The sequence below is a fragment of the Pteropus medius genome, unplaced genomic scaffold (assembly GCF_902729225.1).
Source record: "Pteropus medius unplaced genomic scaffold, Ma_sr-lr_union100, whole genome shotgun sequence".
Lineage (NCBI taxonomy): Eukaryota > Metazoa > Chordata > Mammalia > Chiroptera > Pteropodidae > Pteropus > Pteropus medius.
Window position 1 is genome coordinate 12,670,783 of NW_024355990.1, and position 26,295 is coordinate 12,697,077.

At 54.0% G+C, this 26,295-nt stretch overlaps 1 protein-coding gene and 1 long non-coding RNA gene across 3 annotated transcripts; one reads left to right on the forward strand and one right to left on the reverse strand.

The window, feature by feature from the left end:
- Window positions 1-9,839: 9,839 nt before the first annotated feature.
- LOC120599967 (uncharacterized) lies at window positions 9,840-14,310 on the reverse strand. Of its 2 annotated transcripts, none has more exons than XR_005652030.1 (2): window positions 14,042-14,310; window positions 9,840-10,577 (listed from the first exon to the last, which is right to left on the reverse strand). It is a non-coding gene; the product is annotated as an uncharacterized LOC120599967 (long non-coding RNA). The 2 variants fall into 2 exon arrangements; XR_005652029.1 differs by lacking the exon at window positions 14,042-14,310 and adding an exon at window positions 13,550-13,690.
- CYB561 (cytochrome b561) lies at window positions 13,718-26,287 on the forward strand. Its single transcript, XM_039859124.1, has 7 exons — window positions 13,718-13,868; window positions 19,243-19,464; window positions 22,015-22,232; window positions 23,020-23,118; window positions 23,319-23,422; window positions 23,868-24,025; window positions 24,259-26,287. The coding sequence occupies exons 3-7, from the start codon at window positions 22,028-22,030 to the stop codon at window positions 24,449-24,451; spliced, it is 759 nt and encodes a 252-aa protein (XP_039715058.1). The 5' UTR covers window positions 13,718-13,868; window positions 19,243-19,464; window positions 22,015-22,027; the 3' UTR covers window positions 24,452-26,287.
- Window positions 26,288-26,295: the final 8 nt, after the last annotated feature.

A 26,295-nucleotide genomic window follows, 5' to 3' on the forward strand; every position in this document is an offset into this window, starting at 1 on the left:
GCTTAAGGTTTGGAATTAAAAATGAGAATGTCCTGACTCAAGAATATGACACTTGACTTGTTCAGTGACAGTAGACTGAGGCAGCGGACATTCTGGAGGGTGGAGGAGGAGTGGGCCCTAGGGTGGCTAAAGGGTGGGGCCCTTGTTGACCTTTGCCCTTGGGCTCCAACTCTTGTGTGACCTTAGCCAATTTACTGACCTCTGTGCGCTGGTCTCCTTGTCTGTGAAATGGGAATCAAATAGCACCTGACTCTTAGGGCTGCTAGGAGGTTTAAATGAAATTATGTAAAGCTCTTAGATGCCTGGCTCGATACACATGGCCTGATATGATAAATCGTCATATCCCCCGCATCCACCCAACACCCAGAGTTCAGGAGGGGCCATTCATACTGGTGACATGGAGAAGGAGGCACCATCAGGGCTGACACCAGGCCTGGCTTCGCACAGGGCCCTGGGCTCTGAGCATGGCTTCCTGGGTCTTGGGCAGTATTTTGAACTCCTTGGTCCTTCTCAGGCGGCTCTGACCTGCCACTTCCCCACTCCCCCGACAGTGACTGCCATGGAAAAGTTGGTGAGCTGTGAATGCACTGGGCTTGGGGAGCTGGGGGGAAACTCGACACCTCCTGAAGTGTCTCTGGGTGGAGGATGCCTGGCCCAGAAGCATCCCAGGGCAGGTGGCAGGCAGAGACCAAGGGCAAAGGCTCTTATGGCTACAGGAGGGCGAGTGGACTGAGGACCCCCGGCTATGGTGGGGGTGAGAAGACCTGGCTCGTCAGTCACCCATCTCCTCACAGCGAAGGGGCGGTGCCCTCCCAAGTCCTCTTCTCCTCACCCTCCCACCACCTAACCTGCTTCTGGAATATTCCCCTCCTAGGAACATGCCTTTCAAGGCTTCACCCTCTCTTATTCCCCCTCCATCCAATCGGCTGCTGTCTCCTTTTGTCCCACTGGTCCCATGTCCCTCTGCACACCTGTGACTCTACCACGTCTCTCCGTCTCTGGCTTACCTGCCTCCTCCTACCCGCTCCCCCACCCTCTTCGTGGCTGTCTCCTGACCCTGTGTCTGGGCCTTGCTAATCATTTATCTCCACCGATTGCTTTGAAACACAAATATAGTCAGGGTACAGCTCAACATAAACCTCTCTTGGAAGGAAGTCTGACCTCCCACCCTTTTCTTTGGTGGCCTCAGCTCACACCCCAGTGCTGACTGATGGAAATTTCTTTGTGTCTTCTGCCTGACACGTGAGTCTTCCAAAGACAGGTCTGCTGAACTTTTCCCTCTCTTTCCAGGGCTCAGCCCAAGTGACATCCCTAGCCAGGGGCTCGGGGTCCTGCACCCCCTTGGGAATTGTTTATAAAGATCCCTGGAGTCTGTGTTGGTGAGGCCACCTCTGGCACAAGCACCATGGTCTCAGGAGAAATGAGTGAAGGAACAAGTGAGAGAGAGGGAGGGAGGCATTTTAAATGAAGACCAGGCAAGATTGGGCAACAGGAGATGGAACAGATATGGGGCCGGGATTACTCAGACGATCTGGGGCTGCGAGGCGGAGCCGGATCATCACCGGCCACGCAGCAAAGCCGGGCCTCACCCTGGGCCTGGAGTAAAGACACGCACCTCCCCTGGCCCTGCTTCCTCGGAGTCGGGGGCCTGACACCCCAAAGACGGAGTGTAATGGAGACAGAGTCCAAGGAGTCTTAGCTGCCACAGGGCATTGTCTTTCGAATATAACATTAAAAAAAAAAAAGTATGTTTCTTATTAAATTTGTGCTTGACGTGAAGCTAGGGGGAGAGCTAAATGGAGACAGGAAAGTTAAGAAAACTTAACTTACTGAGTCACCGCAGTAAGATCGAATCCTACGGATACTCTGCATTTAGAGGGAGAAATCAGATGCCTATAAACAAACTGGTAATTTTTCACATGGAAAATATCTGTGGGGTTTCATCAACTCCCAAGTTCAGCACGAACCACAGGGCTGACGAGGCTGCCAGAACTGCCACGAGCCTCTTTGGCTGCACCCACAGACTGACGTTAACCGGATCAGGGCCTCCTCTGCGCCGGGTTTTCCTCAAACGAGGCCGTGTGGTTTACCAGGGTTCTGGAGCAGGGGGTGAGCAGGCGCCGAGGGATCTAGGAACTACCTCTTCCCAGGTGTTTCTCCTGGAGAAAAAGAGACATGGCAGACATGGTACTGCCTCTCATGTCGGAGGGTGGGGGCGACAGAGAAGAAACACTCGCCGTCTCTCTAGAGAGCAGAGTGGCGAACAGTAAGCAGCAATGAGGAGGCAGCAGACAGAGGGAGCATTAAAAAGAAGCAAAAAGCAGTTTACAACAACTGGAGCGGTCCAGCCCACCGAGGCAGGGAGCTAGGCAGTGAGCTTCCTGGCCCTGGAAGTGTTCAAGTGGAGGGCGGTGTCACAAATGTCATAGACGTCACTGGCGAGAGAAAAGTGGTTCCCAAACTTTTTCTCCGTTCTAAACATTCCGTTGTTAAGAAATCCCAAGTTTTGAAATACTGTCTCTTTAATAAACTGTACTTATTCAAGGTAAAGATTATTCCATGTTAATGGTCAAAACCACACATACTGTCAATCATCTGATGCTTAGATAGGCCTGGGGCCCACTGAACAGAGGAAGACTTGACTCAGCCTTGGGGGTCTGGAAATGCTTTTAAGAAGAGAACGTTGTGCCTTTCGGCCGGAACCGCATCTTCCAGTGATTTGCCAAAATGACCAACATGAAGGGAGCGAGGACAGGCATTGCTGCATGTCCTTTAGGCCTTTTAGAAACATGGAATTGTTCCTCTGGCCACATACACGTGAATCTATAAGAAAGGTGGTATTGTAGACATCAGGGAATGGGCACTGTTCAAAAGGAATTTCCCACAAATGTTACCATGGCAAAGCTGGCCGGGCCTGCAGTGTTGCCCTGTTGGCATTGTTGGACACAAACAAGCTAAGGTCATGATTCTCGCCAAGAGAGTCAGTGTATGTACTGAGCATGTTAATTACTCCGAGAGCTGAGATGGCTTCCTCAAATATGCGAAGGGAGGTGATCAGAGAAAGGAGGAAGACGGAGAGAAGTGACTTGGGTTCGACTGAAGCGCCGGCCCGCTCCACCCACGGAGGTTCGTTTTGTGAGAACTAGTGGAAAGGAGCCTGAACTGCTGGAAGCCTGCGAATTCACGGATTAATAGGCATTTAATAATAATAATAATAAGACTTCTGGGCTCTGAGAGAGAGAGAGAGAGAGAGAGACACACCATTTTGGGGAAGGAAGGAGAGAAAGAAGGGAAGGAGAGAAGGAAAAAGGAGGCTGTGCCAGAGGCTGGGGTTTGCGGAATGACTTGGGGTTCTACAAGCAGACTAAGGGAGGTCTTTGCAGCAGGGAAAGACTAGCAGTGAAAACATAGACCCCGGAACAAACTACTGAGTATAAAGTGGGCCTGAGATAAGGCTGGAGGCAAGAGAGTGCAGATTCAAAAAGGGCCGTCCACCGCCTGCTCGGAGCTTGTCAGTTCAGTAGGGGCCCTTCCAGAAAAGGCACGATCTGCAAGGAGGGAAGAGGAATGAGCCAGAAAAGGAAAGAGTAGATCAAACCCGACTACTATAAAAGTAAGACCTTCTGTTATTAAAAGACACCCCAAGGAAATTCAAATAAGTCTCGAACTGAGAAGGAGATCTGGAATATATTTAAATGACAAAGGACTGATATCTAGAGGATATAAAGAACTGAATGGATCAATAAGAAAAAGAAAAAAAATGGGCAAAGGAAACCGAACCGGAGTAGCACAGAAGAGGAAGTACAAAGGCCCCATAAACATGTGAAAATGTTCGACCTCATTTAGCGACAAAGGAATTAAAATACGTCGTACCCACAAAAGTGGCACGAATTTAAAAATTGAACAGTACTAAGTGTTGGTGGAGATGCGGAGCAAGGTGGGATGCAAATCATTACAGCTATTTTAGAAAGCAGTTTGACATTCGGACGGCCTTGAACTTTTGCATGCCCTTGACCCAGCAATTTTATTCCCAGTACAGTCCTTAGAGCCGCATATCTCAAACTGTGATGAGGAGCAGTTGTGTTTTAATTTTCAACCTGTTGGTGCAATAATTCTTTTGTAAAACTCGATAAAAATGAATTCCTAAAAAAAATGAACTGAAAAAAAAGAGACAGTATACAAGTCCTGATATTTCCTTATTAGAGTCAACAGACATAAAGTTATGAATACCAAGGAGTCGCGTACGGGAATGTTCCTGGCAAATTGTTCTGTAATAGAAAAAAACAAGTATGTCCAGTGACAGGATGGGAGATTGGAGAAATGAAGTGTACTGCCATCGCACGATGGATTATAAGTCTATAATCTATAATCTATAGAGTTGTGAAAATAAACGAGTGGCAGCTCTGCGCGACAGTACCAATAAAGTCTCAGAAACATAACTGAGAGAGACAAACGAGCCTCAGAAGACTATAATATAATGCCTTTTCTAAAACAGCTTTATCGAAGTACGATTTACATTTCCATGTTAATGCACCCATTTTAAGTGTGATTTAATGCTGATCAGGTCATTTAGAGAATTGTGCAACTATCGCACTATCTATTTTCAATATATTCCCATCGCCTCCAAAATACTCTTGTGTCCACTTCCAGTCACTCCCCATTCGTTCCCACAGGCAGCCGCGGGCAACCTCTGCTCTATATTCTGCCTCTATAGATTTGGCTTTTCTGGACATTTCATTTAAATGGAGTCATACAATATGTAGTCTTTATGCCTGGATTCTTCCACTCAGTGTCACATTTTAGGAGTTCATCCATGTTGTAACATGTGTCAGTGCTTCATTCCTTTTTATGGCCGAATAATATTCCACTGTGTGGATGAACCACATGTGGTTTACCTGTTCACCAGCTGAGGGACATTCGGGTTGTTTCCCCTTTCGGCTACTTTGGATAAGGCTGCTTTACAGTCAGGGCTTTTTGCAGACACGGTTTCGTTCCTCTTGAGTACATATCTAAGAAACCCCGTTTTTATAAAGCTCTTAAACAAGCAAAGCTAAATAGCGTGATGTTCAGAGATACATACAGAGCACTGAAACTACTCTTGAAAAGAGAATGAAACGCAGGATGCACGTGGCGGGGGGGACGGGGGAGGGAGGGCAGGGACCGGCGAGACCAGGGCAGTGCTGGGTGGCGGGCGCCTGGGTGCGCTTTAATCATGCTTCGTAACTTACATATATATTAGGTAGCTCCTCATGTAGCCCGATCCTGGCTCCCTCTGCCCCAGCCCTTTGGGCTCTTCCTCAGAGGCAGAGCCGCTCCCGCAGGTGCTGGCGACTCCCCCCAAAAGGCCCTCTCCAGATGGCCGCCCTCGGGGCCCTTCTCCCCTTACTGCCCGCACGACTGTGTCCTCCTCCCTTCACTCTCACCCCCGTGGCCTCATTTCCTTTTTGACATTATCCCCCACCCCACACCTCTTATTTATTTGTTGTATCTGTTGCCACCCAGAGACCCACGAGTGGAGAATGACAGTTCCCTGGGAGCTGGGCTCCGTTTAGCTCATCGCCAAGTCCCCAGCTTTGGTACCCAGCTTCTCCCCTCCTCTAGTCCCACTGCCACTGTCCCTGTCTTACTATAGACTCTCATCATTTCTCACCGGGCCCGTCTCTCCCTTGGTCTCTTCTCCCTCCAATCCAGTCTTAGACGAAGCCGTGAGAATGGACGCTGGCCTGAAGCCTGAATCTGATCACAGCATCCATTCGCTTAAAATGCTTCCCCATCCGCGTCATCTGAAGGGCAAAATCCACACTCCTGAGCGTGAAGTCCAAAGTCCTTCCTGGTGTGGCTCCGGCCTCCTCCATGTGCCCAGTCCTTGCCCGACCTCCACAGGTCCCTCTATCGGTGTGTCCCAGAGGCCAGTCACCTGAAGGGCCTGGCCCCTGATAAAGTGCTCGAAAGTCAGCAACGAAGGGAGGAAGACGAGAACAGGGAGGCATGAAATCGATCGGCTTGTATCTGTCACGTTGCCAGCTGTCTTTTCTTGGTTACGATACCTTTTATTCCAAATAGCCTTTCTTTTCTTTTGTATTTAAAATATTACTTCTTCCATAAAAGGGTAGTAAGAGGAAAAATGACGTATTTTCTTTTAATGTCTTTACTTGGAAAACCAAAAAATGTTTGCAACTCTAGTCAGATTCCATTTTTTTTCCGCCGACAATTTCATGGTCTACAGAAGCTGGCCCCACTGGCGTGCCAAGCAGAAGCTGATCTCTTAGGGCCCTGGGGCCTTTGTGGTCTTTCATTCCTTCTGCCTGGAATGTCCCCTTCCTGCCCTTCCCCCCGCCCCAAGACTTGGTCATCACCCATCATCCCTCAAAGCCTGACCTGACCTTTCTTCCCCCAAAGCACGTCCTGGAATTCTGCACAGCGTCTAGTGAGGAAGACGACACTCATCTGCACATCTGTCTTCCCACGGACCTTCAGGACAGGAGAAACTGGGCACCATCACACCCACATTCCAGAGTCTAGTGCTGCCCAGGTTGCATGGACATGGCAGCTTTGCTGATGGCCTGACTAGAACAAATGAATTCCGACCTCTTTTGCAGCAGGTAAGAGTGTGGTGGTGGTGAGGGGCTGTGTGTGTGTAGGGGGTTCCCAGGCCTCCACTGGCTTCAGTTGTCAGGCTATGTTCCTGCCTGAGCCTCAGCACTGCCATCTCCCTCCTGCTCAGAGGCCCAGCTGGGTGTCAGTAACCCCCACCCCCAACCCCACTGGGGCCCAGCTTGGAGCTCAGAGGCTTGGGGGCTCTAATTGGCCCTAAAGCAAGATCCAGCCCCTGTGTGTATCTTACCATTGCTGTGTGTATCTTATTGTGGCTGTGTGTATCTTATGCACTGTTCCTGGAGATGGGCCAGTAAATGAATGAAACCGCCCACACTCTGGAAGCCCAGGGAACCTCATTCAGACAGGAAGACAGATGGAGGGAAGGGAGAGAGACTGTGAGAAGCTGAGAAAGAGAGAGACGATCAGAGAAACAAAACAAGGCCTGCGGTGGCAGCAGAGACAGAACCATGGGGACCAACAGAGAAGGGAGGGTGGGAGGGACAGCTGCCATCAGCATGGCAGTGGGAGCCTGGAGCTGGGAGTCTGGCCAGCCTCACACCACCTATTGACTTCTAAGTCTCCATTACGGGACCAAGAGCATGGAGGCGAACTCATCTTTGGGGTCCACCCTTTGCCTCTAGATGTCCAGGGCCCTGGCCAGGCCCTCGGAATGCCCAGGGCCCCTGAGGAGCCCCCGGCCCAGCCTCTCCATCCTTCCCCAGGGCCCTTCAGTAAACAAACTCCCTGGAAGATGGGTCAGATGAGGGGGTCCTAGGGGAGGAAATGGCATTTTGTTGTTTCATTACCTTAGAGTAGTTTGCTTTGTTTTAGGAAACACCTCTGGGGAGGGCCTTTGAGGCAGATGTTGGGCAGAAAGTCCCATGTTGAATGGAAGGTGGCAGTGGACTTGTGTGGCTAAGCAGAGGCTACCTCCTGTCACCCGCCGTGACAGTGGGGTGGGTGGTTTGACCAGCACACAGAGGAGGAAATAACTGGGACGAGGTCCTTCCATCTTAGCAGGCCTTCTCTAGGGGCGGCTGGTGAGAAAGGCATGGACCTCTGGGGAGAAGCCATTCCCTGGAGGAACCTGGGAAGAGGCAGGTTCCATGGGGGCCCCAGTCACCTAAGGGAGGCCTGGTGCTGATCGCTGCTCATGCTGATACTGACCCGGCTACCTGAGCACCGTGGGGATAACAGGGGGCACGGGGCCATCTCACTTGCTGGTGTGCAGGTGCCACGGGGTCAAATTAAGCCTGCGTGTGTGTGTGTGTGTGTGTGTGTGTGTGTGTGTGTGTGTGTACTTGGATTTATCAGATGGAGAGAGGCCCAGGGAAGGAGAGAAAACTCGAGATGGATGAGAGTATATATCATTTGGACCTGACACTGCCCCTCAGGCTGGGAAGGGCGACTCATTTCACAGTGGATAGTGGGATGTGGGGATGTGGGGATGGATAATGACTTATTAAAGACTCCAAGTAGCACCCTTTCATTCCAACAGTCTTAGGCCTTGGAGCTTTGGCGTAAGGCCTTGAACCAAGCTCGCCCATACTACCAGAACTATCTCTGGCTGTAAGGGCAGGGGGTCCAGCTCCAGCCCTGATCCAGGAACTGGCGCCCGTGGTGCCTACGAGAGCAGGAGGCATGACTGCCCCACAGCAGGTCACGAGGCAGGAGATTGAGAGACTGAGGGTCAACCCAAATTCAGAGGCCAGCTGAGGGGCATGATTCTCCCTGGCACTGGGCCACCTCTTAGAGTCCCCCACTGGCTGGGAGGGATCAGACGAGTGTGGCTTCTTGGGCGAAGAAGGTTCTGAGCTAAGGTCAAAGTGCTTTCAAATCGAATCTGTGCTCAACAAGGACCAGCTGGCCGGATTGGCACACTCGAGGCAGGAGGTGACCGTCAAGGTCAAGAGAGGTGAAGAGGATGGAGACAGGGGAAGGGTAGCACGGGGCTAAGTGAAACCTCTGACTCAGGACAAGTGTGTTGCTGCCTTGCTGTGCCCCTGGAAGTGACCCAGGCTTGGCGCACTCATTGGAGCCAGTACCTCACATGACCACCCCCTCCTCCTGCTCCTCTGGGCTCAGCTGAGGTCCTACGCGGGGAGAGGGCTGCAGCAGAGGAGCTCGGCCAGTGCCTTCACCTGTCGTCCACTCGGGGCACCCTCTAGGCCATGCATGATTTGGTCGCCCTGCACTTTTGGCTCAGAGTGGTCACTACATCCTCTCCACACTCCTGGCATAAGGGGCTTGGCCAAGAGCCAGCGGGGTGGGGAGCCAGAGTTAGAATAGCTTTAGGACCCAAGATGAGAAATCAGAGCTGTCACAGGCTTTCAACAAAGTGCAGAAGTCCCAGCCCTGCAGTTTATGGCCGGTTTGTGGAGGGGTCAGATGACCGATGATCAGCAGCTCTGAGCCTCCCTCTCCAGCCCCTGCTGACACCATCCAATGCCGTGGCCTTCCCGTTGTCCCAGGCCTCACGGTCTGGCTCCTCTGGGTGTTTCTTGCTCTCTGCAGTGCTTTTAGCACTCACGTAGCAAGTCTCCCATGTTTGCTGACTGACTGACTGACCGACCGACTGACTGACTGACTGAGGGAGAGAAGCAGGGAGGTGAGGTTTGAGGACACGACCTGGACACAGACTCCTCATGATTTCCTCCCTGGAGGGGAAAAGGTGGCCAAGGTGAGTTGGGGCCGATGCCTCCTGCTCAGGACACACGACCAGCCACAGAGCAAACCTTCTGGGCTGGACGAGGGGAGCTTGGTGGTGCCCTGCTGAGCGTGACCCAATGTCCAGATTCTCCAGTGCGTGGAGGACACGGTCAAGTTCAGACGCAACTAGGACAGGCCTATGGCGACTCGGATGCCCCAGGAACCGCGGGGAGGGCCCTGCTCCACACCTCACCCTCGTGTCTTCCCCTCTGCCCTCTCGAAGGGCCTGTTCGTATTCCTGCCTTCGATCTCCACAGGCTGCTAATTTGCCCTGAGCTGGGAGGGAGCAGAGGGCAGGCCCCCCCTTGCCTCACCTGCTCGGGCCTTTGCCCTTCCATCCTCTTCCCTCCGCTGGAATGACCTTCCTCTAGATCTTCACGTGGCTGCACCCCCACTAGGCTCTAGCACCCCTCGACAGTGTCCTCCCTCCCGTGACGCGCTGGGCCTTTCCCCTGCTTTATTTTCTTCATCCACTTGTTGCTACGTGCTACCAGGCCTCTGCGTCCATACGGATGTGTTGTGTACACATGTCGTCTGCTTGTTGATGTACTTTTTAATGATCTGTCTTCCTCGCTTCACGTAAGTCACACGAAGCAGGGACCTTGTCTGTCTCGTTGACTACTGTCTCTCTAGGGCCTAGAACAGTGCCTGACGCAAGTAGTATCCAATAAAACTTTGTTGAAAGAAAGGAAGAAAAGGAGGAAGGAAGGGAGGAAGGAAGGAAAGTAGGGAGGGAGGAGAAGAGAAAATTACTTCTTCCTGACCCCTCCCTTTCCCAGAGGGCCTCACAGGAACACATCGGGAGGCTGGGAAAAGCCACCTCTTTTGTTGCCTCCCGCCTTGGGTACCCGGTGCTGTCATGCCACCTCTTGCACCTGGCTGGTCCCCACCACTGCATGTCCATCCCACACCTTCTTCCCTCAGTGCCTGGCAAAGGTAAAAGCTGGCCTGACCGTCCTGATTCTCGACGCTTCTCCATCCATCCTGCAGTGTTGTTTTGGCTCGTGGGCAGGTAGGTCACTCGTGTTTGTCTAAGCCGTTTTCTCCACTGGATCAGCCTCGGGGGCAGCTGGGACCCACAGCCTGTGATGTCCCTCAGTCCCATCCTCTCAAATGCTGGAGGTCCCAGGTGACTCACTGTCTTCATCGGAGGCTCAGGAAGCTTGTGGCCGATCCCCTGCCTCACCGCCTCTCCTGCCACCATCGCTCCTGCTCTGCCGGACGCTCCCGCTGGGGCTGTTCCTTCTCTGGCCACCTTCGCTGCCCTGAACCTAGAAGACAGGTTTTCTCCCTGAGTGTTTATAGTTCCATTTTAAACTCATCAAAGTAGCCAAGCACTTTCAGATTCTGACTAGTTTTCTTTTCAAGGAAGTTGGAGCAAATTCCTCAGCCTTCTGTATCCTGTCGGGGTAGATGTCTTGCCATCTCGAGGCGAGGCCACCTCCCAGAGCTGGCGCACACATGCTGATTACCTTGGTGGCCGTGAGCCCCGAGGGTGTGCTGGTTAGGCCTCCTCTGCCTTCCAGCACAGCGAGCTCTTGTTCCTTTGGCCAGGGACACTCCTGTCCTCTCCCTCCTGTCCCTTTGCCAGGTTAACCCCTGCCAGTCCTGTAGTTCTATGATTCGATGTCACACGCCCCAGAAGCCTTCTCTGACCCTTTCTACGTGCTGACTGTTAAGGCCTAGGAGAACAAGGCTGTGCCTGTCACGTTCATTGTTATATCCTCAATGTCGCCCGGCACCTGGCACGTGGAAGAGATTCGATCAGACCGTTGTAAAGAGTAAATGAATTTTGTGTGTCTGCATCTTACCATGCCTTAGAACTGGGGACCATCTCCTCTCCTGTACTCTCTGCAGTCCGGGGTTAAGGCCTCTGCCTGAAGCACGTGCCCAAGAGGAGTTAACTGGGTGTTTCAGCCTGCTGGGGGTGGGGACACTTTGCTCGCAGGGTCAGAATGGCTAGGAGGCCCCTCTCTTGTACTTCCCACATAGGAACGAGAGTAGGATTGCCAGATAAAGTACAGGACACCGAGTTCGATTTGAATTTCAGATAAACAATGAATACCTTTTTAGTATACTACATATAATATGTGGGACGTACTTATGCCAAAAAATATTAAATTCAAATTTAACTGGGCCTCCTGGTTTTTTCCTTCTTTCTAAATCTGGTCATCTTAGCAAGGGCAGATGTGATCAGCCAGGTGCTGGGGGATTTGAGATCCTGTTTACATGGCGCATGCTGCTGTCCTGCTTCTTCCTGTCCTTTAAATACTTTTGGCTAAAGAACAGGGTGAGCGCAAGGCGTGGTTTTCCAGAACTGTCACTACATGCTTAATCTAGGGTCTCTCCCTGCATTTTAAACCCCGACCCCAACTACTGGACTGGATGGTTGGGGAAGGCCTGAGGAGGGAATGTTCAGAGTTGAGATGTGAAGGAATGAGCCAAGTGATGATGATGATGATGATGATGATGATGATGTGCGTGTGTGTAGGGGGACGGGCGTGCCAAAGGAGAGGCGGGAGTGGACTTGGTGACTCTGAAAAACATAAAGTCTAGTGTAATTCTGTGAGTGTGCGAAGGGGAATGTTTGCATGGAAAATGTCCTGGGCCACATTCTCAGACCCCAGGAAGGGACCTTGAGGCTGCTCTCCTTGCTCACCCCTCCCCCAGCTATAGGGTAGATGCTCTTCTGGCTTCTGAGGCAGGAGTCTCAGCAGCAGGGAGGGGGAGGAAGGGAGAGTGTCTGTCATTCTGGATTGGGGATTCTGACAACAGGGGTCAAGGCCACAGGGTCCCAGTGCTTGAATGTAGTCTAGTGGGATCACCTGCACTTTAAAATGGTTGGGTGGTGCCATGAACCCTTATTGCTAAGACCCCATGCGGCTGGTCCCCATGGAGGCACCCTGCCTCACTCAGAGCGCTGCCTCCATCTCCACACTTTAGGCAGACCCCTGAGGGCACCGCTGGCAGGGTGCACTCTCTCCTGAGGGGAGCGCATGGCCGTGTGGGGGGTGGTGGGGGGAGGGGGAGGGACTCAAAGGGCCCCATCCTGCCTCAGCAGGAGTCTCTCTCCTGGCTTTGGAAGGGGCTCATGGCACTCGCACCAAGTTCACAGGGAGGCTCTGCTCCTCTGTGCACCTCCCTACCCCAGAAATGGCTCAGGTCCACATTCGACTCACAAGGTGTTTGTTGCCTGCTGTTTGCCTGTTGGCACCCTAAGGAAGCTGTTTCTTAATTTAAAATGTCCATGAACTCCCTCCGACTGGAAAGCTACCCCAACAAAATTTATGTTCATGGAAGGTTTAAGCTTGGTCACTCTGAGGAGCTGGGCCCAGCTGTGTTCGTGCAGTGGGCACCCTTGGTTGCTTTGCCATGTGCTTGAGACTGTTCTCTCTTTAAGGGGGTATGGCTCCCAAGGCCCGCCCATGGGAAGCCCACAGTGCTGGGGGCAGGTGGGGGAGGGGTGTCCCTTTGCTGAAGTTCATTTATGTCTCCGGGGGAGGAAACCCCATTTCCCTCCTACCCCCAGGCCTTTGGTGCATCTTGCCAGCAAGCCCACAGGAAAGAACCCTTTGTTCTGAGCTGCTTATCTACCCACAGCATTTCCTGAAAAAAGGACCTGGACTGGGGCTGCACTAGGGGCTGGCCGCTACCTAGCCTTGGCCTTGGCCTGGCCCTCTCTTAGCAGGCCTTCACGAGAGGCTGATTTGTATACTGAGGCTGGCTGACTTGGGGGTTTGGGTAGTTTGTCTCAGCAAAGCTCCATGGCTTGGGAAATGGGGCAAAATGTCACCTAGTGTGTGTGTGGGGTGGGGAGGGGAAGGGTAGAGCTGAGAGAGAGAGGGTTGTCCAGCTTTCTTGTAAAGTGAAATCTCCCCTTTGGGGCTGGGAAGGAAGGGGCGTGTCCCCCGGGGCTGCGGGAGCTGCAACGTGGGCTAAGGCCCGGGCCGTGTCTGACACCTAGTGGCCACCTGAGCCCGGGGCGGGGCGAGGGGCGGCAGGAGGGAGGGAAGAGAGGGAGGACCAGGCCACGGCGGGCTCGCGCACCTGCCTGGCACCCCCTTCCCTCCGCGCGTGGGCCCAGTCTGCGTCCCCGCGCCTCCCCCCGGCTTCGCCCGCGGCTCCGAGTCAGGCCTGGGCCGGGAGGGCCCCCTCCACACCCACGAGGTCTCAGGTCCCCATGCTCCCCCGAACGTGAGGGACCCCGCCGGCCAGGTCGCGAGGCCCGGATGCGGAAGGTTACCCGAGCTCGGGTCCAGAAGGCGGGTCACGGCGGCTGCCTTTCCGCCCCTCAGCGCCACGCGGGCGTCCAGGTTTGGGCCCGGGTCTGGCGCGGCCCTGTCGGGACGCGGGGCCCATCGGGGGCCGGGACGCGCCAGGTCACTTCCGGCCCCCCGCGTGACCCTCGCGTCGCCCGCTGAGCCGCCAACCCGCCGCCGCCCGGTCGTCATGGCGACGCCGGGGCTCGCGGAACCGGCCGAGCAGCCCCGGCGCTGAGCTGGGAGCTCGCGGGCGGGTGAGCTGCACGGCGGGGACGAGCTCGGGGCCCTGCGCCCGGCCAGGTAGGCGGCCCGGGCCGGTGCGGGGAGCGGAGCCCGGGTGCGGAATCAGGGAGGGGGCCAGGTGTGCGGGGGCGGGGCGGGTCCAGGTGTGTATGTGGGTGTGGGGTGGCGGGACAGGCCAGGCTCCGGAAGCCGCAGCGAGCCTTGTTTTCTGCCCTCACCTGGCGCCATACCTGACTCATCTGCTTTCTCCGGCTTGGGGCGGAGTGGGAGGTGGAGCAAGACCTGAAGTTGAAGAGCTTGTCTTGCTTCTTTCTGAGAGGTCAGCCTCGGGCTCCGGGTCTAACTCTGTGCGGGGTCTCTGCGGAAGTTAGAATGGAGGGGCAGGTGACCCCGAGTCTATCTATGGGTCTATGGCTCATACAGCAAGAAGTAGGGCATAAGATAGGAGTAGTGGTCGACGCTTGCCACCACTGGTCTTTCGAAACCTGAAACCGAGACTGCCAACTGCTTCACCTCCCACCGCCTCACATTTTTCCCCGTAGCAGGGCCTTGGGTCGACATGTCCGGTTAGCAGATCCCTTCCTTGCTGTCCTTAACATCCTCAGCTTCTTGGTAAGCGTTTCCTGTTTGGGAAATCCTGACTCATTGGGTTGGTCTTGGTGGGTCCTGAACTGGGGTACAGGGGATGCAGAACGGAGCTAAGGGATATGCTGCTGCCTTTGACACCAAGGTGATGGCAGGGCCACCTTCCCTCTTTGCCTGCTCTTACCCCCAGGGGACCACAGAGAGCCATGCAGACCTTGGAGTCCTGACAGGTCTTCAGAGGCCCGCACCCCTCCCAAGTCCCTCTCTCTTCTGGTTGTCTATCTATCTCCTCTCATTCATTCTGTCCTGGTGTTCTTTGAGGATTTTCTAAGACTCATTAAATGAAGCTCCATCTTAGGATGCCTGGATCCTGTTTCTTCATTTTCAGGGAGAATGAAAAAAAAACCCAAAAAACAAAAAAACCCCAAAACCCAAAACCAAAACTGCCACATTCTCATAGATACCTTGATATCTCTTGTGAAATTGGACTGAGGCAGAATACATAAGTAACTTGTAAATGTCAAAGTGAGTCACAAAGGGCTGCTACAACCCTGCCCCCATGTAGGAGGAGCCTCCCGGATCCGGAGGTGGAACCATCCTGCTTGTCCTGCTGCTTCCCTGCCGTGTCACCTTCTTGTTAGGCAGAGCCTGGGCTTCTGCTCAAATGGACTGGTTCAGCAGCGTTAGAAGTCGGTGGTGGAGGAATCCACCCCAGATCCAAAAGGCTCTGCCTAGCGGGGAGCTGATGGTAGACATAAGGGAGTGGATTTCTTAGAGGATGTCTTGCTGTCCACTGCTATCTGGCTCTCTGTAGCTCTAAACCTCATGTGTTAACAGCTTCTGATGTGTGACTTCCTAAGGCCCTATCAAGACCAGATTTAGTTTTCGTTAGATTACTGATTAAATGCGTACTGTGTTGCAGGCACTGTGCTAGGCACGGTAGATATTTATTCCACTTAATCTTTGCTTCAGGCCAGTAAAATAGTCTCAGTATCTTCCTGCCTTATGAACGAGGAAGGAGGCTCAGACAAGGGACTTGCTTGTCTGGGAGCACACAGTCACTAATCACATTCCGTTGACCAGGGCTGCATTGTAACTTACATGAGCCCTAGGCACTTTTGCCATCATGGGCCCCTTCATCTATTTAAAAAAAAAAAACACACACACACACACACACACACACATACATATATACATATATGTACATATATACGTATATATATGTACATATATATAGCACCTGTGTTGGCAAACATCTAAGCTGGATTTAAAAATAAAATAAAACATATGGTCCTGTCTGATCTTGGAAGCTAAGCAGGGTCGACCCTGGTTAGTACTTGGATGGGAGATCGCCTAGGAAGACCAGGTGCTGTAGGTGTAAAAATAATTAAATTAAATAAAACATTTTCTTCAACCCTAAATTTTTTTTTTTCCTCCTGATTTTAACACAAATCAAAACATTTCTGAAGGGTCCCTACAAGTAACGGGAGCCCTGGTGCTGAGAAAACCAGGCTCCTCGCCTGACTGCAAGCTCTGCTTTCTTCCTGGGGGCTCCTTGGTGCGAGTGGTAACAGAGCGCCCTGCCTAGCAGCTCAGCCCTCACTTTGCCTTCTCTTTCCTCCTATTCTAGGACATTGTAGGACATTCTAGGACAATTGAGCTGTTTACCTGCCTCACCCATCAGGAAAAGATCTAGTCCCGGCCCCCAACACCGTCTTTTCTAACTCAGTTAAAACCCTGTTGTTGATAAGGAGCTTGGTGGCCAGGCCCCCGGCTTCTAGGCTGTAGGACATGTGCAGTGTCTGGTCCCCATAATGAGATTAAGCCTGGTGACCTTTTAATGACTCACAGTGAGCATGGGGAGAGAGAGTGATGCTTAACACGTTTGAGCCCTGCGGGTAGTTCCTGTTCCTGTCTGATTTCATTAAGTGGAGTCTGACTCAGGTGTATGTGGGAGGGGAGGAGTGACTGTTCCAGAAGCTGCCAGAGATCTGTCACCCCCATCCTGTGCTCTGACAGAGGAAGGAGGGTGGCAGTGTAAGGGGCCACATGCGCTCCCTCTGGTTCTAAGACCCTGCTCTCCTGGACAAAGGAAACCTGTGGGGCCAAGAGTGGCTGCTTCCAGGTCCTTGAAACTTCTGTTCTGGGAACACAGGAAGCCCAAGAACAGCCGGGGTCCCGGGGGGCCAACCTGGGTAGGAAGGAAGAGCATGAGTGTTCTCATTGTCCAGACGGGGAAATGAAGGAGCATGACCGAAAGGCATTTGCTTACTAGGGAGTGAATCTCAAGCGATTTCACCGTTTCAGATGAAAACGCGTTTGTGGATAGGTCGGATTCCATCCACTGTCATTGAAAAGTCTTCTCCGAATCCCCCAGCATCGGAAGCAGCCCCTCCTTGCACAAAGATGGGCTGTCAATTTTGTTGAACTGAATAAGCAATGTTGCTGAAGGAAACTTTCAGTTCATCATCTATAGAGCGCAGAACCACTCACTACTTTGTCTTTTTTGTAAATCTGGATTTTTCATACTTAGATCTTACTGACTGTGAGCTCTCCTATAAGGGGCAAGGCATAGGCTTGCCCAAGGTCTTGCTTGGTGTGAGTTTTCCTGTCACCCCTCATACTTGGACTTAGAAGGGGGTATGGCAGAGACAGCTTGGGCTCCCGTAATTCAAAATGCCATTCTTCATCTCTGGCTTCCTCCCGGTTGCCTGTTTACCTGGAGCCCACATGGACCAGGAGAGCTGCCTTTGGAGCAACTGACATGAAGATCTTGCAAGTAGCTTGCGCTCCTGTCACCCCTTCTCTCTCAACCAGTGGTTCTGGCCCTGCTGCCTTTCCTCCCAGGAGAGTCCACAGGGGGCACCGGTGCTCATGTGACTTGGGTTTAAACCGCTTGAGGAGCATGGTTCCCCCAGGGATGAGGAAGACACAAGAGGACTGGCATGGGATGGGGAGAGACTGTCTTGCAGCCCCGGTTCAGTGTCTTCCTTGGCAAGCACACGTTCAGATCCTGGACCGGCTTCGGTATTTGGAAAGCGTGACATCTCTGCCCTAGGGACTGGGTGTTAGAAAGTACAGAGTCGCACCGCAACAGACAACCAACTCAAAGACGAGCTGGAGGAGCGTGCCACTGGAGAGTATTAAAGTAGGGGACACTCTTCAGTGTGTACAGTGGAAAAAGCTCTCGGAGGCCTGAGTTTAACTCGTGGCATGAATCCTTACTACCCTTTACATTAAAATCTGCCTCTGCTCTGCAACTTATCTACGAGCCGCTTGAAGGCAGGGACCATGTCTGACCTGTAGAGTTCCAGCCTCTAGCAAAGTGTCTGGCATATAGTAAGTGCTCAAGAAACAATTGAGTCAAGCAGCTAGTTGCTGCTGATAATTTTGGGCACGTCATTTATCCTCTTTGAGCCCCAGTTTCATCCATCAAATTGGGATTGATCGGCAGCACATGTAACAACCTGGTCGTGTTCTTGAGAAGTTTAAATAAGAGAATGGGAGGTGCCGAGTTCAGAGCAGGGGTCCCCTCGCCGCAAGGTCCCCTGTCCTCCCAGCAAACACAAGCACGCATCTCCACTCCGCCACTGTGGGCTGCAAACAGTATTAGGGGTCTGACTTTCAAGGGCATTCGGGATGTAAATTTACAGTGCAGAGTGTTACAGCCACACATAGTCATTGCACTATTCCAGTGTGTAATTTCTTTTCAACACCACCAAGCAGTTCTCCAGTTCTCAGCAGACACTGACTGGGTGTCCTACAATTCAGCTCAGTTCTGACACTGCGTTCCTGGAGATAGCATCAGATCCCTCAGGTTAGAGGCTCGGAAGACCGCCTGCTCCCTGCCCCCAATCGCAAGACCAGGTTGTTACATGTGCTGCTGATCAAAGGGCTGTATACAAGAGATTCCCAGGACCCCCTCCTTAGGTTCGATTAATTCTCTAGAGCTGCTCTCAGAACTCAGAAACCATTTTACTTACTAGATCCTGGTTTATTATAAAAGGATAGAACATCGGGAACAGCCAGATGGAAGAGGGGCATAGGGTGAGGTCTGTAAGGGTCAGGAGCACTGGAGCTTCAGTCCCCAGGGAACTAGGGTGGGCCAGTGTCCCTGATCTCCACATGTTCATCAACCTGGAGGCCCTGGACTCCATCCTTTTGGGTTCTTATGGAGTCCTCATTACACAGGCATGATTGATTAAATCATTGGCCTTGGCCAATTAAACTCAATCTACAGCCCCTCTCTCCTCTCTGGAGGCTGAGGGGGCGCGAGTGAAATCGGAAGGCCCATCCCTGTATTCACTCACGGTTGGTTCCTGCGGCAACCAGCCCTCCCCCCTCCCCATTCTTAGGTTACCTAGGGGCTCCACTGACACAACATAAGACACCTTTATCATTTTCTTCACTTGGTAAATTCCAAGGGTTTTAGGAGCTTTTTTAAAAAAGTAAATTTATTTGGTAACATTGGTTAATAACACTGTAAGAATTCCTGGTGTACCACTTTACAGTACAACAATACTTACCCCCCGAAGCCTGGTCTCCTTCCGTCACCATATATTTGGCCGCTTTTACTCTTTGTCCTCCTTGTACCCATACTTCTTATCACAGATTCGAAGAGACCCTCACTCCAATTTCTGCCTGTCTCACTGGGAGATTGGTTGGGAGGGAAAAAAAGCTGGCTTTGGCCTGCCTTACCACCGAGTGGCTCCAAGGTACAGGGGTGACGGTCCTCGGCGGCCCTGAGTTCCCATCTCTGTCCTTGCGATTCACTCCCCTTGGCAGAAAGAAGCTGTGGCGGGTTCACCAGCAGCAGAGCATGTTCCTTTTGTTTTTCCTAATTCAGAGCTAATCAGATTCCGGCCGCCCCGGGCTCTCTGGGGATGAATCTAATCAAGGAGGGGAGGACAGCATTGCTCTTCGGCGCATCCTGCCTGTCAGAGTCCGGGCAAAGGATTAGCTCCCAGAGGACACGGGAGGAGTGAGGCGCACCGTCTGCCTACAAGGAGCTCGCGGGGTGCTTCAGCCCAGAGGTCCCACCAGCTCACAGGACAGGACACCCGCGAGGGTAAGTAAGCTCCAGGCCAGCCTTGGGGACGTGGAGGAGGGGGACAAAGTGGTGAACACAATGCCCGTTTCAGGTTGTGGTGGAGGGTGGGCTGGGGAAGTGGAGGAGGTGACCGTTGGCAGGGGCAGGGAGCGTGGCACGGGGCAGTGTGGGGTGGCCCGAGGGCAGCCTGGCAGCAGCTGGCGTTGCCCCTGAGCCCTGGAGAGCTGGACAGTCCCTGGAGTGGGCTGGGGCTGCCTGCAGATGGACACCGAGTTGGTGTTTTAAGCTGGCGCAGGGGAGTGGATGGCTGTTTGTGTGGGGTGGGGCCACATGAGATGGTCTGTCTCTCACCTGGGGGGCAGGGGGGGGGTCAGGAGGCAAATTGAAGGGTAGAGAAACAGGGCAAGCTCTGTGCCTCAGAGCTCTGTGCCCCTGGGCTTGGGTGGTGGCAGTGAAGATGGTCGGGAGGGAGGCGATGGCGAGAGACTTGGGGGAGGAACCCTAGGATTCGGTGGCTTGTCCGCCGAGGTGTAGGTGCTGGGACTCGGAGAGGCATAGCCACACTAGCTACCTGGGAGGTCAGCAGAGGAGTGTGACTTCGGATGTGCTGAGTTTGAAGTGCTTGAGGATATCCAGGTAGAGACATTGGTGGACAGTGAGAAACGGGGTTTGAATTCAGAGGATAAAGACAAGACTGGCACTAGACTTGGGAGTCACCAGTATAGAGGTGACAGATAAGAACAGAGGCAAGAGTTCTAGACATAGAGATTCATTGTCTGCCAGGGCTTCTGGAAACAGGTGTTCGCATCTGCCATTGGGGTGTTTCCTGGAAGATGATTTGACAGAACATATAGAAAAAAAACAAAAACAAAAACAAACTGAAAAAGAACCTAGCTCTTGCCTCAGGATTCCATTTCTCCATTTAGGAGTTAATTAGACAAGTGCACGAAGGTGGTCACCTCGTGTTGTTTAGTGAAAAAAATGAAGTCTAGTTAAATGTTTAACAAAAGATATTCATGACGTATCATTAAGTTAAAAAAGCAGGTTAGAAACTGGTATGATCCTGTTTCTATAAAAGACTATGTATATATTTTTAGAAGAAAAGGATATAAAGATATAAATCAAAATGTTGATGACTTGTTTTTTTTTTTTTTTATCTGTTTCCTATGGGGAGTGTGTATTATCACACCCCTGCCCCCTTTTAAATGGTGGCATTGTCAACAGTTATCAGGCTGGCAGAGAACAGGGGTAAAGACAGCCCGGTCACCAGGGAGACGAGGCCAGGCCAACTGGAAACCAGTTCTCAGCAGTAAGGGTAGAGAGCTTGTGCTCAATGTTAGAGGGGTGACCCCAAAATTTGTTAGCCTAACGTCTGCTCGGCAGTCATTCTGATAATGAAGAAGAAGCAGGATGTCTGCACTGCTGCTGGGGGTGGCTGGGACTGTGGGGAGGAGGCAGGCGGGCAGCCACCTTCCCCTAGGGAGGGGAAACAGTGCTCTGCCCTCTGCCAGCACCTTGGCAAGGCAGATGGAGGCCTTGCCATTCACCGCCTGCCTCACCTCCTCCCATCCTCCGGGGCGTGTGGGCCAGGCTGGGCCGGGGTTCAGGAGATCCAACAGATTCAGGGTGAAGAGCTGTGCACAGGCCACACTGACCCTGGACGAGGCTGTGGAAACAGTGGGGACAGGCTGGGGGACTGAACAGAGGAACCAGGAAACCCGCTCCCACACGGCCCCCAGAGCGAGGCTTTCCCACACCAGCCCGAGCTGCCATTTTCCTGTCTGTAGAATGAGAACAGCGACATACTTGTTCTCTTGTAGGATGGTGTGAGTTAAATGATGTGTATGGGACACCCCATCAGCTCTGAGCCGCGAAGTCTCACCTGATAGGTCTCATTTATCGTGCCTTCAGTTTTGGAAGCCTCACCTGAGGGAGGAGTGCCCTTCCAGCCTGCCCTCGATGGGAGGGGAAGGGAGGCAGGAAGGGTGACAGGCTGCTTGGCTGCTCCTGCCCCCAGTGGGGTCTGCATGGTGGAGGCCAGCTCCGGGCTGTGCCCAGGCCTGCGGGGCTATGGGGTGGGGGGGCTACGTCTCATCGCCAGCTTCAGGGTTAAAAACCAGGCACGGGCAAGGCGGGATCCCCATTTCTCACCCCAGATGTACTTTATAATCCATCTGGAAGAAAACCGTGACTAACCCTGTACCTTTAAGGAATTGACTCCTTCTGTGTACTTTGCCTGTGAACCCCGCCTGAGAAAATCTACTGCCTCAAGAAACAGAAAGTAAAGCGCAGGCGTTGGCCCAGAATTTGGAGGACCTTTCTTTGTACCATCTTTGCGTGTGGAACTCTGGGCACTGCCAGTGGGGACAGCTGGGCCCTCCTGCTGAGTGGGAAAGCACGGTGGGGGGCGGGAGGGGTCTCGGACGTGGGACGGTGATTCCTGCGACAGCAAAGAGCATGGGGGACTGGGGCGCAGCGGGCAGGGGCAGAGGTCGGCCCCGGGGGCCCTCGGATGTATCATTTGGAGCTTGTGGGCCGCCCCTCTGAGCTCTGCTGTCTTTCCTGCAGCTGCCGCCTCAGCATGGAGAGCCAAGCCAGCATGGCGCCCACCCCCAGAGCGCTGCCCTACTATGTGGCTTTCTCTCAGCTGCTGGGCCTGACGGTGGTGGCCATGACGGGTGCTTGGCTCGGCCAGTACCGAGGAGGCATTGCCTGGGAGAGCGCCTTGCAGTTTAACGTGCACCCCCTCTGCATGGTCATAGGCCTGGTCTTCCTGCAGGGAGACGGTGAGTCGCCCCTGTCTCCGCGCCCCGCCGTGATCCCTCGGAGCTACTCTCCTGAGAGGCGGTTTGCAGACCGATCACCCCAGAGGTCTCTTGCTGTTAGATAAATCTAAGGTTCTAGAAAAGACAGAGAAGGAAGATGGCTTAGAGCCTGGGGACACTGGGGGGCCAAAGAGGGGCACTGAGGTTGGTGGGTGGCAGGTCCTTTCCAACTTGACCGAGCTCTTTCACCTCTGGCTTCGATAAGAAGCACCCAAGGGTGGGTGTGCTTCACGGAGGGGAGGTCCAGGGGCTGGGCTGGGAGCTAAGGCGTCCTCTGCAGGGGCGGTTTGAAGTTGGGGTAAAAAAAAATCGAGTGTGGGGGGCGCACGATGTTGGACTTGGAGGCGGAGCTCCTCTCCAGTAGCAGCAAGGGGTGTTGGCCCTGCCCCGCTTCCTGAGAGCAGTGAATTTCTGATCAGGCTTCAAAATTGGACGATGCGAGGACCATCATAGCCAAAAGATGAGCTCAGAAGCTTGGGGACTCCTGTGTGCGACTGAAGGGTCAAGCTAAACCAAAGCCTGGACATAAGACCTCCGACAGGAAGGTGGCAGTGGGTGGGGCAGTGCTAGGGCTCCCAAGGCCAGAGGGCCCAGAGGAGCCTTGTTTCCTCTGCGGTTTCTTGTGGCTGAAGGACCTGGAGGAGCCCTTAGCTCAGAGCGCCTCTGGCCAAGGTGTGTCTCCTCGCTGCCCGCGGCACGAAGGCTCCGGCTCCCGCCAGGGCACCGACTTTCCCTCTCGTTCTCGCAGCCCTGCTGGTTTACCGCGTCTTCAGAAACGAGGCCAAACGCACCACCAAAATCCTGCACGGGCTGCTGCATGTCTTTGCCTTCATCATCGCCCTGGTGGGTGAGTTCCTGGGCTCAGCCCTCCCCACCCCCACCCCTGCCGCCCTGCTCCCTCCTCCCCCTTCCAGGCATCCCAGGCAGGGACACTGGCTGCTGGGACAAGAGCCCAGAAATCCCTGCTAATCAGGTTTCCCCTGGGTCACCTCACCTGCTCCCGTCCCCATCAGCCTGTCCTCACATGACCCCTGGTCTCTGGTCCAGGCCTGGTGGCGGTGTTCGACTACCACAGGAAGAAGGGCTATCCGGACCTGTACAGCCTGCACAGCTGGTGTGGCATCCTCGTCTTTGTTCTCTACTTGGTGCAGGTGAGTCCTTTCAGCCTCGCAGCGATGCGGGGGGGTGGGGAACAGGGCTAAAATAACGCCACGGAAGGGCCCGTTCTCCAGGTGTGTCCGCAGGTGAAAGGGGTGCTTTAGTACAGCTGGATGCTGCTTTCCGATTCCGAGATGGGTACAAAGCCAGACTTTGCAGGCGAGGGGATCTTGGGTCCCGGGGGGGGCCCTTCAGCTGCGCACGCGTGTTTGGCCACAGGCCCGGCCTCCCCAGTGCTCAAGTGTGATGCGTGGGACCGGGCCTCAGGTGCCGGGGCCCGGACCTTTCCCACAAGTGCTTCGTGCCTCCTCCATCACTGCTCTTAAGACGGAGGAAACCCATGGTGGGTGGAGGGGTTTGCAGCCTGCCCGGGACGTCCCTGGGTTGGTCAGACGGTGGCCAACCCCGTCCCCGGCACCACCCCGCCTTTCCTTCCAGTGGCTGGTGGGCTTTAGCTTCTTCCTGTTCCCTGGGGCTTCGTTTTCTCTGCGGATCCGCTACCGCCCACAGCACGTCTTCTTCGGCGCTGCCATCTTCCTGCTCTCCGTGGGCACCGCCCTGCTGGGCCTGAAGGAGGCGCTGCTGTTTAAACTCGGGTGCGTGTCCCGCGCCGCGATCCCTACAGAGGCCGAGCCCTGTCCCGCTTCCCTGGACCTCCTCCGCCTTCCGAGCCGGTTCTCGGCCGAGTTAGCCGCCTGGTGCTTTCTCTCTGGGTGGGGGACGGAGGGGCTGGGCCTGGGCCGAGGCATCTTTCTGGCTCAGGTGCAAATGGCACTTGGCCTGATGTTGACTCCTTGGATGGCTCCTCCCTTCTGCCCTGACCCTGCAGGACCGAGTACAGCATGTTCGAGCCCGAGGGTGTCCTGGCCAACGTGCTGGGCCTGCTGCTGGCCGGCTTTGCTGTGGCCGTGCTCTACATCTTGACTCGATCCGACTGGAAGCGGCCCCCCCAGGCGGAAGAACAAGCTCTCTCCATGGACTTCAAGACGCTCACAGAGGGTGACAGCCCCAGCTCCCAGTGACTGGAGCTGTTCTCGTCCTGCGGGCAGGGGCCTGGCTGTGGCTGCCCTCCTCAGGTCCGGGGGGGGGGCGCTCTGACGGGTGTCTTTCCACAGCCACGGAGGCTGCCTTCAGGGCTCCCGCTCCCCACAATGGCTGGGCGGGGTGGGTGGGGAGTGTGGGGGCAGCGTCCCTCTTTGAGCAATGATTTCTGGGATTTGGAGCTTGGCCGCCTCTGCTTTCCCCTCCTCCCCGCTGCTTTGGTGTCCTGTTAGTCATGCGCGCACCCCAGCCCCCGTCGTCCCCGTCAGCCCCTGCCATGGAGAAGCTTTGGGTGGTCAGCCCTGGTCGCAGAAGCTCAGAGCCCTGAAGGAGACGGAGTGCGCCCCTCCCCCTCGAGGCGGCGGGTGCTGGACCGAATCCAGGGGCTGCAGAGAGCATAAGGCTGTGGGAGGAACCCAGGGGCCTCAGCGACAGGCCTGGCAAAGCCAAGACTTGCTTTGTGTAACTGAACTCAAACCAGGAGTCTCGCTTGCTGAGTAGCACGTGGTCTGAATGGGCTCAGTCTTTGGCAGGGGAGCAAGTGATATTATGTGCAATCTGTGCTGGAGATCAGAGTGAGGTTCCCCAGGAGAGGGGAGGTACTGGCCCCTTGGAGGCTCCACTGATGTGGCTTTGGCCCAGCCTTGCTCTGGAGTCTTCTTCTTCTTCTTCTTCTTCTTCTTCTTTTTTTTTAACTCTCTGGACCCAGAACGGCTTTGCTGGGCAAGGGGATAGGGGCACAGGACTTCAGACAGACGTGCCCTCGGCAGCTGTGGGCACTTGCAGAAGAGGAGGGAGACAGCCCCCTGCAAAGGCTGTGGCGGGTGGTGGGTTCCCTTGCAGCTCAGCCTGCACGCTCCCATGTCCCCACCTCCGTGGGCCAGCGCGGGCACTGCTCTGACCGGAGGTGAGGACACAAACCTTTTTAAACGAAAAGCTGCCACTTTTGCCTCTTTTCATGTACATGGGGCGGGCCGGGGCTGCCTGCTTCTGTTGGGGGGCGGGGAGCCTCATCTGCCCTCCACCTTCAGAGGAAGTTGGGACCAAGTCCGAATTCCCCCGCCCCCACACATGAGTTATGCTGTTAGCTGAGTCACTGTTTGGTCTCAGTTGAGAAATAATGTGATTGGGGCATTGATCTTGTGCTTCTCCGACTTGGCGAAAGCTCTCTCCTTGTTTTCCTCGTTTTCTGGGCTTTGGGGAGCATGACACAGTTTCAGACAGACGCAGTTTACTTAAAGGAAGAAATTAAAAAAAAAAAAAAGAATCCAAATCTGACTGTCGTTCTTTTAGGGGTTGCTTTTTCCACACCTAAATGCTGCTCAGATTTCTAATCCACGGCTGTTGCTGCGGGTCCTGCCTCAGGCGGTGCCACTTCTCCGAGCAGGTGGCTGCGGTCCAGCGCCCTCCCCCGTAGGGCCGCCTGGGCTCCCGGAGCCTCTCATCTCCACTGCAGCCTGGATGAGGGTGTTGGCCTCCTGTTTAGATCATGCAAGGGCAGGGGTGCCATTAATTCATCACCTGGCACACACTCATGTAGTCAAATGTTTACATGTGGGAAAAACTCCACCCTAGACAAACTACCAAAGTACAATGTGTATCTCCCTTGCCAGAATGCCACATAGAAAAACGAAACCTCAGATCTGCAGTGGAAGTCTGTAAACTGGTCTGTTTGCCAAAGTGTATATTGGATGACAAAGGAGCCAAAAAGCCCCCGAAAGCGGATTCATGGTGGTTTATTTTGTCTGTGGCCAGTCTCCTGTGAAGTACAATGCAGTGTTGGTGCAGCATACGATTTAATAAATGTCTAGAGCAGCCGTCCTGC

Bases quoted from the DNA above. Each gene is read 5' to 3' on its own strand.
- CYB561 (XM_039859124.1), top strand. From the start codon at position 22,028: ATGGAGAGCCAAGCCAGCATGGCGCCCACCCCCAGAGCGCTGCCCTAC. The intron at 23,119-23,318 runs GTGAGTTCCTGG...TCTCTGGTCCAG, and splicing joins CTTCATCATCGCCCTGGTGG to GCCTGGTGGCGGTGTTCGAC. The intron at 23,423-23,867 runs GTGAGTCCTTTC...CTTTCCTTCCAG, and splicing joins TTGTTCTCTACTTGGTGCAG to TGGCTGGTGGGCTTTAGCTT.